The 15,408-nt window shown below is 36.9% G+C and overlaps 1 protein-coding gene across 1 annotated transcript; it reads right to left on the bottom strand.

The window, feature by feature from the left end:
• LOC148027638 (pentatricopeptide repeat-containing protein At3g49170, chloroplastic-like) lies at positions 1-2,555 on the bottom strand. Its single transcript, XM_087689862.1, has 2 exons — positions 1,968-2,555; positions 1-324 (listed from the first exon to the last, which is right to left on the bottom strand). The coding sequence occupies exons 1-2, from the start codon at positions 2,553-2,555 to the stop codon at positions 1-3; spliced, it is 912 nt and encodes a 303-aa protein (XP_087545988.1).
• Positions 2,556-15,408: the final 12,853 nt, after the last annotated feature.

Below are 15,408 nucleotides of genomic sequence, written 5' to 3'. Positions count from 1 at the left end.
TCATTCAAGTGTGACATTACAACCAGGGTCTCTGTTCGATCCAACAAGGAAAAAGATCCCATAAACAGGACTTAATTGAGCACCTTGCAAGATCCCATAAACAGGACTTAATTGAGCACCTTGCACACCTTCCCGACCATGTAAAATATCATGCAAAGATCCCATTGTTGCAAACTCAGAAGCAAAGATACATAAGTTCTCATCAATGCAGTATCCAACAAGCTCCACGTTATTCTCATACTTTAACCTTGAGATCCTGTCTTGCCATTTAATGCTGGATGGTTCAGTAAAATTGGAGGCTTTTCCTCCACTAACATCAAAGACCTGTCCACAATAATTGTCAGAAGACGAATCCAACACCAACCTATGCCACACTTTACAATTCTAAGATGCACTTGAGACATGAATCCTGAATACTTTGTCACTCCAAGCTATAGCATCAGATACGATTTTGATCATTTCTTGCACATACAGGCCAGTAATTTTTAGGCATTAGCTTAAATTGAATCAAAGTAGATCCTCCACGTGATTGATGATGGTCAAAGCCAAGAAACAAATTTTGTCCAGTCCATCAGATGCATTTAAAATAAGCTCACAAAGAAAAATATATTTGTTGTTGTTCAGAGATTTAATGATAATATCCATTAGACACGATACTTCAGCCTGGAATTCAAATTTCTCTGCCATGGATCTGAAGCTCTTCCAGATATGGATTCAGATTCACTTTTTGCAATTTCAGCATCTGTCTTTCTGCTCGATGATTCACTAATACGCTATCTGCCAAGCTTGACTAGGCTACATTTGCTGCTACAACAGCGAGCATGCACGGTTTATGCCCAGAAGGCTTTCTCTTCCCGTTTTGCATCCTCAATCCAATCACACAGTACAATCTTGGTGAATCCAATCTTTAACACATCAGTTGACTGCTTAACGTTATCTTAGTGAACTCGAACATCCCTTTGTAGCTCTTCGATTGTCTCAATGTTGTAAGCCAAAACATCAAGAAATGATATCCCCATAATCTTACCAACCCCTGTACAGAATCACTTTGTCTACAAGCAAAGCTGAGACTAAAGATGCGTGTCCTTCCATAGTTGTAACAAACCTATAGTCCTGTTTGATGCTTCCGTCCTTCAGACAGTGCCTTTGCCACCAGTGCGGACTGCACTAGCCATCTTCATCAACTTCTCCCTGTCCATCTCTCAAACAACCATGGTCATATAAGTGTCCACTCCACGAGACTGTAAAACTTTTCACGTGGCGGGACTGACAGACACATGCTGGTACGCAGATGAAAATGAAGCTATGGCATACTCTAGATGTCTTACAAGGGTTCCTGGCTTGACTCGAAGCAGGGCTATACCTTTTCTGCTGCCGCTGCTGTTTTCTTTGTCATCGATGCTTCATCACTACCTCGACTCTGATGCTTCGTTTCCTACTGTCATTCTTCTTCTGCCGTCTATCCGAGAAGCTGATCAAACACCGAAACATCCTCTAGCATTGAAACGTCAATTGTCATCTCAACGACAGCCAACCAGATGGAGCACATGAAAATATCTGCAAATTTTCGTGACAGAGTAACTGTTCTAGGTAAGGTCGATCACAAAGCTTTGATTTTTTTTTTGATGCTTCAATTGTCTCCTCCAAGTTTTTTAGAAATCCAGTCCAGCAGTTCCCAGAGAAAAAACGAATTCCGCCGTCCTGAGTACCTCCCAATTTGCAGAGCTTTTTTTTTCGATGATTCCTCTTCCTCTCCAGCTTTTCCCTTTAATTCTCTCCTGCGCCACCCAAATTGGCGACCCCCTTTCCCCTGCGTGTCGACTCTTTCTCTCCTCCGAATTCTGTGCTGTATTATCCTCCTTCTCTCCCTCCAAAACACTTTTCAAAAACAAAAGCTTCTCTTTTTCCCCCAAAAAGCACGGCTCCTTTTCCCTTTCAGCATCCGAGTATATATTAGACATATAGACATAAGCCACTGGATTCTTCTTATTCAATTGCAATGCATGTTCGAAGGCCTGCCTTCCGAGTTCCATATTGCCCCACTTCTGACAAGCACCCAAAACAGTAAGCCACAACACAAGGTTAGCTGAATATGGTATCTTCTTTATAACTGCTAATGCCTCGCCTAATAGGCCTGCACGAACAAGGAGATCAACCATGCAAGTGAGGTGCTCCACCGTTGGAATGAGGCCATAGTCTTTGCTCATGCTTTCAAAGTAGATTTGTGCCTTACCCAGTTGACCTGTATGACTGCATGCTTTAAGCACACTACTGAATGTTATCAAGTTTGGTTTTATGCCTTGTGCCCTCATTTTGTCGAATATATAAAATACATCTTCAGCCTTTCCAAGTTGTGCATATCCTGTGATTAGAGCACTCCAGTAGATTACATCTTGCTCTGGAAGTGCATCAAACACATCTTGTGCTTTTGTCGGCAAGCCTAATTTCATATACATATCAATCAACGCAGAACCTACATAAATACCCTTTTTCAGAAATCCTTCCCTAACAACATCAGAATGTAATCCTTGGCCCCTGTTTATAGCTCCAGCCATGCCACAAGCTTTTAAGGTGCAGACAAGTGTGATACTATCCAAAGAGATATCCTCCTCATGCATTTGTTTGAATAATTGTAATGTCTTGTCTCCTTGATCCTGTTCAACATAGACTGAAAGCAACCCTTCATACTCGCTACTATACTCATACGCAGAGAATAAATGTAATCACAACAACTAAGTGTGCATAAAGTATTAAATCGCACACACAACTTTCGGGTGGTTTTCACATCTCGAATGCGCAGCAATATGACAACGTTATTTGTTATTGCTTTCTTTCTTTGTCCCTGATTATGACCTTGAACTCTCTTCATTTGAGGTCTGAATGCTCCTTTCTTCGAGTCATTATAAGACAAAGTTTTGTTACTCCTTGGTCTAGCTTACACCTCCTGAATTATAGGCACCACTCGAATGAGTGCATCCTCAAGATCTGATAGACGCATAGATTCAAGACGGGTATTTACTGGTGGATGTAAGCTCGCACAAAATTTGGACACCTACTGTGTCATGTCCATCTCTGGTGCATACTTTAAAAGTGAGAAGAATTTAGATTAGTATGCGTCAAGAGTGAGTTCTAGCTATTTTAGCTCGTAGAACTCATTCATTTTCTGCGTGAGATATGTAGGTGGTAAGTATCTTCCCTGCACGGCTTTCTTCAGCTTCTCCCAGGTAATGGATCCCTCTGAAATCCCTTGATCCCTGCACCATTGCTTCCACCAAAGTCTGGCTTCACCGGTGAGTTTTAACTTGGCGAGCATAGCCTGATTGGCGGGTGTAGTACCGGCTGCTTCGAAGTAATCCTCCATGGATTCAATCCAAATTTCAGCATCAGCCTGAACAAACCTGCCTCTCTCATCAAACTCAGGTGGCTTTATCTACTTGAGGAGGAACTTCTTCTCCTGGATCACATCAGTACTTGATGTAGGAGGCGAATTTGGAACCTGTACCTGGGGTTGTGCCTGAATAAAGGTTTTCTTAACGTTATTATATGATAATCGATGTTAGTTTATCTTTCATTTTAAGTTCAGCTATCTCGTAAACAAGGTAGCTACTTAACTTTTTAACAACTCTTATGCATAGCCAGATATTGATAAAAAGAAGTCTTGATTTGTATTTACATAGGCATAGCTCTTTCGAATACAACGTTCCGTGTGATGATAAGTTAGTTGTTACATTTAGCTTGGGGAGGGCAACGTTGTATTGCATTTATCTAGAGGAAGTGAGTAATAGTAGGGTTTTGGGTCATGGATCTTTAGGAATCGATAAGTCATTGGAAGTTCAGGATACCCTTTTCTTTGGAATCCATACTTCTCATGGCGGCCCAACACTTTAATCCTGTCACCTGGGATTACACGGGTTACTTCCTCATATACATATGAGTTCATCTCAACCCTCCGACATCGGATATGTAAAGTTGAATTTATGTGAGCTTCCACAAAAACAAACAGCTTCACGACCTTCAAGTCTTCCAACCATTTGATCCTTTTTAGGTTGGTCTGTAGATAAGCAAACCGGTGGGTGGCTATATAGTAGATTCCTGAAGACCCCGTCCATCTTCTTTCTATGTATAAAGGTGATGGATTATAAATCTGCTCGAGGATGTTTATCATCCCAATTCTTTGTCTATAAAGCGGAGAATGCATTGCAGTCATAAACATGACCCAAAATACCAAAAACTTGTTCCACGCTTCATAATTCTGCAAGCCAGCATTGAAGGTAAGGAAATGTTTGGACAACAACAATTTCTTTACTTCATTTAATTGAGATTTTATAAAAGCAATTATGTTATTGGTCGGCTCTGATACCAATTGTAACGTGTCCTCTTCGTATCATCCAGGACACGTCTTAGCAGTCCATCGGAAAGGATGTCTAGAAAGCTCAGCCCGGCACTCCCATGGAATGATACAGGACTTGCAATCTAGGTCTTCCCACATTTGCCACGTAGCGGAAGTATCCTAGCCATTCCCACTTAGGATCGACCGGAATTAGGGTTTTCTTGATTGGTCATTATCCAACACAAACTAGCGTCGGACCCAAGCGAACTACTTTATGCAGAAACGCCAAATCTGAAGCAGATTCAAACTGCACTTGGTTCAAGGAGAATGGGAAACGAGAGGGATGCAAAGCTCAACCTCTCTGCCATAAGGCATAGTCCCATTTCGTTCCCCTAAAACAGTGTAAATCAGTTAAGACATAACTCTAGGTCATCGCTTTCGTTATTCGTTTTCTTTGACTATCATCCCGTTGTTCTTTGAGAAAAGTTCTCGGCTAACTGGGACCACCCAACCACAGGACGGACCTATCGCCCATCCTCCGCACTTTCCTCGGTTTGTTTTAGTTATGTAATTATCTAACATATTAATTTGACATGTAACAACCAACTTCTTTAATTAATCTGTTAAACACTGGTTCCTTCACGTAATCTTATCACGTGACATAGAAAAACAATATCAAACAAGTTCTTTATTAACATATCATCATTTTTATCTTTGAAATACAAGGAGTTCCGCCCGTAGACTTGTCCATAATTTTCCCGAAGGCTATCCAGTAATCCACAGTGATCACTATTCCAAGATTCTGCCCGTAGACTAGTATGCGGGCCTCGAGATCCAATCCCAAGTCACGTTAGCCTCTTGTGCAGGACCCGAAAGGCGAGGGATTTATGGTCAGAGCCCACCCTGGCACCCAAACGTCCGCCTGCTCCAAGTAGAGCTCAATGGAGAGACCTCATGCGGCGCGTTCGGTCCAGTTCCCAGCGCGGTCAACAACCCCCTTGGTTAAGGTCAGGCAGGCAGTCGCGGGTAACTAAAACTGCCTCTCCCTTCAGGCCTTCAACCTGAAGTATAGGTATTCATTTAATTTGTAATTCATAAATCAAACAGTGCTCTACAATCTCTAGAAAGCACAAATATTTCCATTAATCGACCGTGTTGTTTGGCAAACTGCTAAGGAATTATTATTTCCTTTTGAGTGTATCAGCACTCGTTCCAAGGTGTCTTGCAACTTGGAGAGATCCTTTATATTTCGGGTTAGGGCGTACCTTATTAACCTATCTTGGTCAACCCTAAAGTTCATTAGATACTTTAGTTTCCGGTTTATAACTTTCCTTATTTAGAAGGATATCCAAGAATACGTCCTTTTGCAAGATAACTTGCATAAGGATATGCCATCCTTGTTGAGGGTATTTACCCTTTCTCCTTGTGAATCAATCACAAGACTAAATGACTTCGTACTTGCTGCGCAAGTCCTGTGATGAAATAATCCATTTTAGATTCTTAAAGTTGACGTATGTCGAACCTAGGGTCTCTTTTTAAGAACCTCAGGGACAACCCTAGTTCTTTTACCTTTACGAAATTAATTGACCCTACAATCAGGGAAGGTAGTCAAGTGCTTAAGGTATAAACATTTCTTTGGTCTTTAAATCATTCCCAAGGCATATTATGTAGCATAGTATTTCTAAATTTAGATTGATTTGGTTACCTTTTGGAAGGAAATATTGATCACCTCGGCACGATTTGTTATCCTTGTGACAATTGATTTTTTTTCAGTCCTAACTTTATTACTTTGTGGTAGGTAAATTCAATTTAATCTTCATTTTTCCTTGTAAACGAAACTTATGCCAATTAATATTCTTCTCCTTACCAAGATATGCAATTAGCAATGATAACTTCCTAGTAATTTGAGCACCGTTTTTTAAAAAAAAAACATTTCATGAATTTCATCATGACCCGTTGCAAAAAAAAAAGAGGGTTAATGGTGCAAGATGCAGCATTTCTACCTTCATGAATTTAACTGAAATATACTACTATAGTAAGTAGATAATCTTGTTCGTAATTCGTTATAAATGCATAATGCTATTCGAAGGAAACTACGTTCTATACATTATCATTTGTTCAATTAAGCTGAATTCCTTCATTGTAAATAACTCGGAAAAAATATATATCCTACCCTTAACAATTTATCTTTACATGATTTGACTTAAAACCCGATATAAAACCAAGAAGGAAAAACCAACAATTTATCCACATGTATACCGGGAGATGACCCTCCCGCAGCTACTCCTTGGACTTTCTTAGGCGGCATCACAATTGTAACCCTTCGGATATGAAGGCAGCTTTTACTCTCCCTTTTCGGATTTCCACCGTCTCTCTTTCGAGGCAAGGAGCCGTTTAAATGATTGACCTCGAGAAGGGATAATAAGACCTTTAGGTTCTTAGCTTCTTCGTAGAGGGAAAGGTTTATAGTAGGGAGGAGAGGGAAAAGGGAACACGGGGTTAGAAAGGGCTTAGGGGTGTATTAAAAGGAATATAGGGTGAAATACGGGCTCACAAGAGGGGACTTATAGATTTAGGTACGGGGGAGGGAAAAGGAATTTTGTAGTTTATGAGGCCAAAGGATGTGGAAGATTAATGGCCCATGGAAAAAGGTTAAGACTGGGCAGGGTGAAAAGATTTTTTAAGGGGTAAAAATTGGGAGGGGTTGAAAAAGGTTCTAAGAAAAACCAGGGAGGGGTTTTTTAGTGAAAAAAAAAGGATATGAGGGTGAAAGGGAAAAAAACACTGGAAGGGGGCTTGAGGGTTTAAAAACCCGGGGGAGGGGGAATGAAAATTTACAGGAAGGGATATGAGGGGGTGAATGGGGGCTTGATTAGCCCCCCCTTAGGAAGTTTCCACTTCCTTTATCACGTGGCAGGAGGGGGAAAAACAATTTGGCGGGGGGGGGGGGAATGGGAAATGTAACGGTGGCACTGTGGAGAGGGAAGCTAGAGGGGATAGGCGGCAGCGGCGGCTGGTGGCCGCAGCAATCGAGCAGGGCGGCATGTATCTTCTTCTCCTCCTTCCTCGTTAACCGTGTGGCCCTCCTTCTTTAAATAGGGGAGGGGAGGGAATCCTCCCCCCTTGCCTATCAGCATGCATGGCGAGGGGCCTGAGCAAGCTCCAGCGAGGAGCTTGCTGGGCCCCCCCCCCCCTCTATCCCCTATCGGATTGCGGCATTACGGCTCAGCTCATGCGCCGCCATGAAAGGCGAAAAATAAATTTTTTCTTTTACTTATTCAATATATTACATTTGATGAATGAATAAACAAATAGAGTTAAAGTTATGAATGTTAAAAGTGAAGAAGAGCAAGAGAGCATAATGATCAAAGAAGATGAAGAAGGGAAACTAGAGGAATTAGAAAGATTGAGGGAATGACCTCAAGTCTCATTAGAAAAAAGAGAGTAGTTAGAGAAAATTTTGAGTCTAGATTCTACTAAAGGAGATTAAAAAACAATACCAAACAATAATCAATAAATTCCCACATCTCTTTGCAACTTCATACATAGGAATCAAAAGTATATGAGTGAAAGGGCCAAAAATTGAACTTAAGAAAGATGCCAAACAAATTTTTCAAAAAATAAACCCTTTGACTTTATAACAAATGTTTGTTTTGAAAGAAGAGTGTGAGAAGTTGTTGCAAGAAGCATGCTTTATTTATCCTATTCAACATTCAAAATGGGTAAGTAAAATAGTCATACCACCAAAGAAAACTCGTACTTTGAAAATTTATGTAAAGTATAAACGTCCAAATATAGTCACAAAGAGAGACCATTATCCACTTCCTTTCATTGATGAAATTTTGTATTCAATTGCAAGATATGAAAGTTATAGTGTTTATGATGGCTATTCAGTGTACTTTCAAATACCCATTGCTCCTAAATACTACAGGAAAATAACTTTTATAGCACTTTGGGGGGGCTTTTGTTATAGAGTTTTATCTTTTGGACTTTGTAATGGATCATCGGCTCGGTGTCAAGCGTGGGCAAACTAAGTGTTAGCTCCTTTCCTAGGAAAGTCTTTGAGAGATTTCATTGATGATGTTTGTATACATAGTACAAGACTTTAACATAGTGAAAAATTAGACAATGTGTTTGAAAGAATGAATAGTTATGGTTGTCATATAAATCCACAAGAATTCAAGATAGCTAAACCAGAAGTGAAATTTCTTGGTCATGTAGTTTTGAAAAATGGAATTGAGCCTAATCCCGAAAAGGTAAAAGTTCTTATTACTTTAGTATCACCTACAAATACAAAAGAGCTTATAACTTTCATTCATAAGGTAAGATATCTATCAAGATTCATACCTTTGGCATCTCATTTCTTTATCCATTGTAGATGGTAGCCAAGGAAAGATCCCTTTGAGTGGTTAGTAGAAGCTGAGAAAGTATTTCAACAAGTTAAGGAAACTATATGCCATGCATCATCAATACCCCCAGGCACTTAATTGGGAGAGGGCATTTTTTGTGAGTCCATTTGTAGAAGAAGGTGTGATTGGACCAGTCCTTATACAACAAGGAAAGAATTCTTGATACATGAGATCTATCTATTTTCCAAGTCGAATAAAGTTGCAAGTAGAAAGAATATATAGTGAAATTGAACTAGTAATGATTAGTGTAATATCTAGTTGTAGAATTTAGGAGGTATTTACTACCAAAACCCTTTACAATTTTGACATGTTATACACTATTGCCACTTGAGCTACAGTATGTTATACTCTTTAGAATTTTGATAGGAGAGTTGAAAAATGGAATGTTGAGCTTGAGGAAATTCAGTATAAATTTCAAGTTGAGGATTTCACTTGAGCTACAGTGTAGGATCTTTTTGACTTATAAGAAAAGTTTATTTTGACTCAAAGGAAAGTTTGGAGATAAAGAAAAAGTGAAACAAGAAATTGAAAACGCATTTTTGATATACTTCAATGGATCATATCGAAAAGCACATGAAGCATCATAAAGAGAGATTGTAGTTTATGATCCACATGGAAAGCTCATAAGAAAGAAAATTGTTAAACTTGAGGCAACCAATAACAATGAAGGTGAATATGCAACCTTGCAAGCAACTATCTTACTTTGTCGAAGGATAAGAATTGGAAGATTGAGGATTATAGATGATTCTCTACTATTAGTAAAGAAAATCCTCAGAGTCTTGAAAATCAATAATCCCAAACTTAAGAGAATGTATAATAGAATTAGAAGAGATTTAAATCAGTTGGAGACTGGGAGTTTGAAATATATATCCAAGGAAGAGAATCACGAAGCTCATGATGCAACCCAAGAAATAGATTATCAAGTATTTTTTATAAAAGTATATTTTTCTTTATACAGAGGAAGAGATACCCTTGAATTGGAAGAAGAATTTATCTTAATTGGGAAAGTACCATCTAGTGTTCCTAAAGACAAGAAATAGGAAGTGAATGATATTCTTTACCTAAAGAGAGTGGATTTAATCTTGAGGAAAGCATATTAGAAGAAGGAAATATATCATATTCTCAAAATAAATCATGAGGGAGCATGTGGAGGATATTATTCCTACAAAATAACTCTTCAAAATTTTTGAAGTGAAGGATGCTACCAAGTTTTCATAAAGATGCAAATCATTGGTATGAATCATAACATGAATGTATAAGAATGAGTAAGTAAATATTAAGACCAGAAACAAGCTAAACAACTCTTGCTTATGATATTTTTGAAAAATGGAGAATAGATACAATTGGTCCATTACCACATACATATTCAAGAGGAAAGATATACTTTTAACCATAGCTCATTATCTTTCTCATTGGGTGGAAGCCAAAGCTCTAGGTAAATTCATATATGAGGACATATGTTGTAAGTTTGGGATACCTTTAGTGATTCTATCTGATAGGGGATGAAGTTTTAAAGGAGAACTAATTCATTAACTTTGTGAGAAAAGGAAGATAACAAAGAGGTTTGCTTCATCGTATTATCCATAGTGTAATGGTCTAAATGAGTGATTCAATGGTAAGTTAATAAGAATGTTGAAAAAAATGACAAACGATCATCCTCAAACGTGGGACATTGAGTTTCCAAGTGCTTTGTGGGCTTACCCTTTAGACAAGAAAGATACATGTTTTTTGCCATTTTAAATTGTTTATGGAAGAGAAGCCTTGTTACCTATAGAAGTGGAAACTTGCGAAAGTTAGTATATGTTGATCCTCTACATCGCATGCATTCAAGGTCTATTTATAAATATCCTTATCTATGAGTTTTTCGTGAATAAAACATAACCCTTTTTTATTAAATCTATAAATAACCCCTTTATATTACACCCTTCTACATGTAAAAAATGTATAAACATGGTATTTTAAAAATACCTTAATTTAAACCCACGTGATGCACACATATATTGATGAGTAATGTACTCGAGAGTGGAAATACCAACTTCAAGGACACTTGAAAAATTGAGTGAGAGTGAGAACAAAAATTATCTCATAGAGAGATTGTTGCAATTACAAGAAGCAAAATTGAACAGAGAAGAGGTGTGTGATCATTATAAAAGAATTCAAGAAAGAAATCTTCAACAAAGTAATAAAATAATTTTAAAAAAGTGAAAAAAGGGGATCTGGTTTTGAGATATAATAACAAGTTGGATCATATTTCCCAAAAGAAATTCCAAATGAAATGTGAAGGACAATTTAGGATCATAGTAACTTATAAAAATGGGACTTATGCATTAAAAGATTTAGATGGAAAGGGACATAAACAAAGAATCAATGGATACATATTAAAGAAGTATGTGTCAAGGCTGATGACAATTCAACTAGAGGAGTGGTCAGAACAGAAACTCATATAACAAACGAATGAGAAAATTGAATGGATGATAGATGTAGCATATTTTTATGAAAGCAATTTCTATACATGAATGCTTACAAACTAGGGGGAGGGCTAAGTATGTCAAGTGCTTTTGCATAAACTAAAAATCCCCTAGAAAACCTTTAGATAGGTAAGATTTTTGTAGCTGCTTAGTTATTGTGTGATTGTTTGTTTTGTTATTTTGTAGCTCTATTTTTGTGTTTGTTTAGATCACAATTGCTTTTTGTCATTTCATTTGGATTTTTTCAGTGTGAAAACATGATAGCCTTGGTGTTTCCTTGAACAGGTTGGAGCTAGAGTTTTGCTGATAGCTATGAAACATCTTAAAACACATGTATTTTCTTGCTGATACTATTGCACATCACGAGAGGATTGTGGATCCACGAGCACTTCACATTGCAATTGTTTAGATACACTGCACCTAGGGGTTATGTCTAGATTTTATCAATTACTTCCATTCCATGGGTTGGGTTGATACATGTTTTAATATTGGTAATCCATGAATGTAACTTTGAAATAAAGTATTGTGAATGAACTAAAAAGAACATAGGTGATGATGACCTTTTCGGAATAACACACACTTAGAACACCACCATAAATCAAATATCTATAGATTTAAAAAGTAATAGCAAGATTTCAATAACAATATATTAACACACAAAGAATCATAAATGAAATTTGAAAAAATAATCCTAGTATCCAAAAAACATAGTTAATTCAAAGCAACGTGTTATATTATGTAAATCAACAATAGGAAGTGAAGATAGTAATTCCTAAGTCATTGTTGCAAAACAACTATATAGAACATTTTCATACTCATCAATTGTCTAGAAGCATAGGCTTCCACAAATGTCTCAAATTTATAAGGAAAAATAAAATTTGTCCAAAACTTCATCATTCTAAAGTACACTTTTTAAAGAATTATAAAAAATGTCAAACATTCAAACCTTAAATAGGAAAACATGTTAGACTTGTGCAATCTATTAAAGTGTCCAATCCATTCGAGTTGTAGCTTGGGATATCATTAGTCCACTACCCAAAACTAGTAAAGGACACAAACACAAAATGGTACTCAATCAATATCTAACACAATGGTGTGAAGTGAAAGTTAAATATTCTTGCCTAAAAGAAATACTTTAAGACCAACGATGAACCTTCAAGCATAAAGCAATTAAAATAATTTGTTATTGTTTAGAAATTAAGCAAACATTTGCATCACCATATCATCCACAAACAAACATGTTAATGTGGTTTCTAAATAAAACAATTACATAAACAATTTGAATGTATGTCGATCCTTTACAACAGAATTGGGATAAAATACTACCATATGTAACTTATGCATATAGATGCTCAATACAAGCATCCACTGAAATAGTTCCATTAAGGGTATTATATGGAAGAGACCCAACTTTTGTTCCAAAGATACCTTTACGAGAAATACCAAATAAATATAAAGATGCAATGCATTCATAGTTAGAACAATGGAGAAAACAACCATTAATGAGAATAATAATTCAAAGAAACCTTCACATAGCTCAATTTAGACAAAAATATTGTATGGTGATAATGGAATGATAAAGTAAAAAAGTGGAGATAAAGAATTAATCTATTATCCAAATAGAAAGGAGAACTTAAATAAATCACTAAAACATAAATGTGTTGATCCATATATAATAAAAAATAACATAAGAAATAATATATATGCTGCAAAACAATTACATAAGAATACAAAAATAATTGCACAAGTGACAAAAATTAAATAGTTTTTTCAACATACATAAGAGATAGTTTCTAAGTTAGGAGGGAGTTGTGGAGCGAGTGGTGGACGCTACCCACACATAGGGCTCAAGGGACATTGGCCAATCGAATTGGCCGCCCAACTCAAATACAACTCAATGGGCATTGCCCATCCAATTGGCCACCTATCTTGGGAGCATTTAATGCTAATAACAAACTGGAGGCCATTTGATAAACTCTAGAAAAACCCAATGGACCTCTCTTGCTTGTATTTAAACAAAGCTTTGTTGAAGAAGAAGCAAAGATGTATTTACCTTACACTCCTTGTGTCTATGCATACACACACTCTCTATCTCTTTGAATTTCGCACCTCTCATAATTCAGACAATATTGAGATAAGTGTACAGAGATCGTAGTCTCACTACTGAGAGATTGGTGACAATCTTCAAGCAATGACAAGTGATACCCTTCTTGTTTATTTTTAAAATTTTCTTACATAAGGCTTTCCTTCTAATTGAATCTATAGTTAAAGTAAAAATGTTGAGATGTAGAGAGAGAAGATATGTAGAAACGCGCGATAAAGAGAGAAGGGACACACAATATACGCTCCCAAAGACTATGTCATATTGATCACAATCTACACATATATAGGTGATACTTAGTCTAGATAGGGTAGCTAGATATAGCTCCAACGCCCCTACTCAAACAAATGTCTCAAGCTGCTGATGAGAAAACCCTTGGGGAGCACAAGGGAAAAACTCAAGCTCCTATATATAAATGTGCAAACATGATCAATAAGAACTATTATGTGCATGTAAAGTGAATTGGTGCATATGAAGTGAAACGAAATATGTATGTACAAAGATGACCAATAGGTCTGAGTTATATGTGCTAATGAAAATGCATCAAGATTAGCATAAGGTTGATGTAATGCTAATTGTCCATCATTTTGTAGAAAGTGAGAGTTTTTGGTAGAGCTCACAAGACAAGGAGCAGTAGCAAGATGTGTAGAACCCAAACCAAACTTTTGAATAATATCTTCAATGAACTTTGTTTGACATTGTTATAAAACACCCTTTTCTTGATAGCATTGAGTCTAAATACGAAGTCATGAGTGTATGTCTCCAAGATTGACCATATCAAATGCAAAAGATAAAATCTTTTTTACTTGTTGAAGGAAGTTGAGATTATTAGAAACAAGTATGATATCATCTACATATAGAGCAAAAATAACAACACTATATTTGCAAAACTTGACATATAAGTTAGCAAATGAAGAATAAGAGATAAAATCTTGTTTTGTAAGTAAAAGATCAATCTTTTGATACCAAGCTCATGAAGATTGTTTGATACCATAGAGTGCCCGATAAAGTCTACAAGCAAGATTTTCCTTATGTTTGACTACAAATCCCTATGATTGCTCCATGTGTATCTCTTCCTTTGAATCACCATTAAGAAAATTACTCATATCCATTTGGTGAACCTCCAAATCAAACTCAACAGCAAAAACTAACAAGACTCAAATACTTTTAATATGAACAACAAGAGAGAAAGTTCCTTGATAATCAACTCTTGCAATTGTGAGAAACCTTTGGCAACTAGCCTTGCTTTTAATTTGTCAAATGTTCCATCTATTTCTTTTTTAGTCCTACAAACCCACATCCATTTAATAGAAGTATGTCGAGGTGGTACCTCAGTTAGAACCCATGTACCTTTATAGAGAACAAATTCATAGTAAGCTTCCATGGCCTCCTACAATTGCTTCTTTTGTGGGATGACATGGCATCACTATAAGAGACACAGACTTCACAAATATTGAGAGCATTCTCAAAAATATCAACATCATAAACATGAAAAGTACCATGCTCATTATTAATTGGAAGATTAACATAAAGATCAATGCCAAGGTCATCATAGTAATAATAGGTGCAAGTTGTGAATTCTGATTTGAAGAGTCAATATTATCTCATGAAGGAGGTTCATCATCATATAGAAAGGGAAAAGAAGTGAGTAACGACCTTGTATCATCAACGTTCTCTAGTGACCACATCCACCCAGCATCCTCCTGAGACCATGTGCTACCTATAAGTTACTTATTGAAAATATTATCATGACTTATGATTACCTTCTTGGAAGATGGATCATAAAACTTGTATCCCTTACAAAAAGTTGAATATCCAATGAAAATAACTTTCAAACCTAGAGGATCAAGTTTTCAACGAGTCTCTTTGGGTACATGAATATAAGCAATACATCCAAAAGTCTAAAAATATGAAACACAAGCAATCTCACCTATCCAAGTAGTAATCTGTATTTTATCAGAACAAGGAGTAGCTGTAGCTGGATGATGATTTTGCACAAGAGTTGCTGTTAAGACTACTTCAACCTAGAAACATTGAGATAAGCCATAATGAATGAGCATACATTGCATGACATTGAGAATAGTCCTGTTTTTACATTCA

This window comes from Lygodium microphyllum, chromosome 12 (genome assembly GCF_053477565.2).
Source record: "Lygodium microphyllum isolate KBCC chromosome 12, Lygodium_microphyllum_v1.1.10, whole genome shotgun sequence".
NCBI lineage: Eukaryota > Viridiplantae > Streptophyta > Polypodiopsida > Schizaeales > Lygodiaceae > Lygodium > Lygodium microphyllum.
The sequence above is the reverse complement of the archived record's forward strand: the minus strand, read 5'-3'. Positions and strand labels throughout refer to the sequence as shown.

Coding starts and splice junctions, on each gene's coding strand:
- LOC148027638 (XM_087689862.1), bottom strand. CDS start 2,555: ATGGCTGGAGCTATAAACAGGGGCCAAGGATTACATTCTGATGTTGTT. Junction 325..1,967: donor AGAAGAATCCAGTGGCTTAT/GTCTATATGTCT, acceptor TATTGTGGACAG/GTCTTTGATGTTAGTGGAGG.